Source organism: Lupinus angustifolius, chromosome LG11, assembly GCF_001865875.1.
Source record: "Lupinus angustifolius cultivar Tanjil chromosome LG11, LupAngTanjil_v1.0, whole genome shotgun sequence".
In the NCBI taxonomy this organism is placed as follows: Eukaryota; Viridiplantae; Streptophyta; class Magnoliopsida; order Fabales; family Fabaceae; genus Lupinus; species Lupinus angustifolius.
This window is the reverse complement of record NC_032019.1, coordinates 22,832,916-22,834,434: the sequence shown is the minus strand read 5'-3', so window position 1 is coordinate 22,834,434 and position 1,519 is coordinate 22,832,916. Positions and strand designations below refer to the sequence as shown.

At 38.4% G+C, this 1,519-nt stretch overlaps 1 protein-coding gene across 1 annotated transcript; it reads left to right on the top strand.

Annotated features, from left to right (window-relative positions):
- LOC109359841 lies at window positions 206-1,306 on the top strand. The gene has a single exon (XM_019604535.1). It carries the CDS (start codon window positions 206-208, stop codon window positions 1,304-1,306), a length of 1,101 nt encoding a protein of 366 aa, XP_019460080.1.

The following is a 1,519-nucleotide window of genomic DNA, read 5'->3' as shown; positions in this document are numbered from 1 at the left end:
TCAGAAGATTATTCACTTCTTTTGTATGGGATACCATGTTCTTTAACATGGTATCGGAGCTTGCATAAAAGCCTTGATATCCTACCTTTTTGCTGGCAAAATTTTCATTCTGATCAATTCGTCTTCTCCCTCGTTCATCCTCAAAGTTCATCTTCCTTTCAGAATCCCTCCCAAATCTTCATCACTTATCTCTACTTATGCTAAGATGGGGAATAGAGCCATAACCACACTAAATCCAATGTCATATCCATTTTCGCCTTACTATATGCCTCCCAATGAGAGCCCTGGTGCAATACTCGAATCCAAACTTCTTAATGATGACAATTACCATTCTTGGTCTCGTGCTATGTGGATGTCTCTCAAAACAAAGAATAAACTTCAATTTATTGATGGATCCCTCCTCAAACCATCGGTTGAAGATCCAAGTTTCAGTACATGGGACATAGTAAATACATTGGTGGTTTCATGGCTATCCCAATCAATAGATGCTTCAATTGTCCAAAGCATTCTTTGGATGAAAACGGCTACGGAGATATGGCAAGATTTGCGTGAGAGGTGTTACCAAGAAGATGCCTACCGAATCTCACAATTGCTTCGAGAAATTTACACCTATAAACAAGGTAACCTTAGCATAGCAGCTTATCACAATCACATAAAAGGTTTGTGGCAAGAATTGGATAATTTTAGGCCAATTCCTGGATGTTCTTGCACACATAGATGCATATGTAACTTGATTCCTACTATAAGAGGGTACAAGGAAAATGACTATGTCATTTGCTTCCTTAATGGTCTAAATGATCAATATGAAGGACTGAGGTCGCAGATCATGTTAATGGATCCACTCCCTACCATCAATAAAGCTTTCTACCTGTTAGTTCAACAAGAAAGACATGTTAACTCTCAGTTTGTTGAAAGAAACACAAGAAACACAAGAAGCAGTAGAGGAAGAAGTAGAGGAAGAGGATACCAAGGAGGAAGGAACTCAGGTAGATCCTCAATTAGCAGAGGCTCCAAAGTCTGCACCTTATGTCATAAGACTGGACACATTGTTGATCAATGTTTCAAAAGGCATGGATTCCCACCTGGAAATTTCAAGAATTATTTTGTCAACAACATTGGAGCAAGTGATGTTCAGTCCTTTGACTCTGGCTATGAAGATGAAGGGAAGGAGCATTCCATAGGCAATAAAAATAGTGAGGGGACTTTAGGAGTTAGCATTACTCCCCAACAGCAACAAACTCTATTGTCAATCCTACAGCCTAACACTACTCATAGCACTAATCAATTCACTACACACTGCAAATAACAACACCAATGAGAAAGGTATGAAGCATATGTTGAATTCTTATACTAAAATCTTTGATTGGTTCCTTGACACAGGGGCCACTGACCATATATGCCATACACTCTCACAATTTCAAACTTTCAAGCAAATCAATATCATTTTTGTTACATTGCCAAATGGTAGTCAAGTTTCTACAAATATCTCAGGGAATGTCATTTTCTCTTCTCAATTATA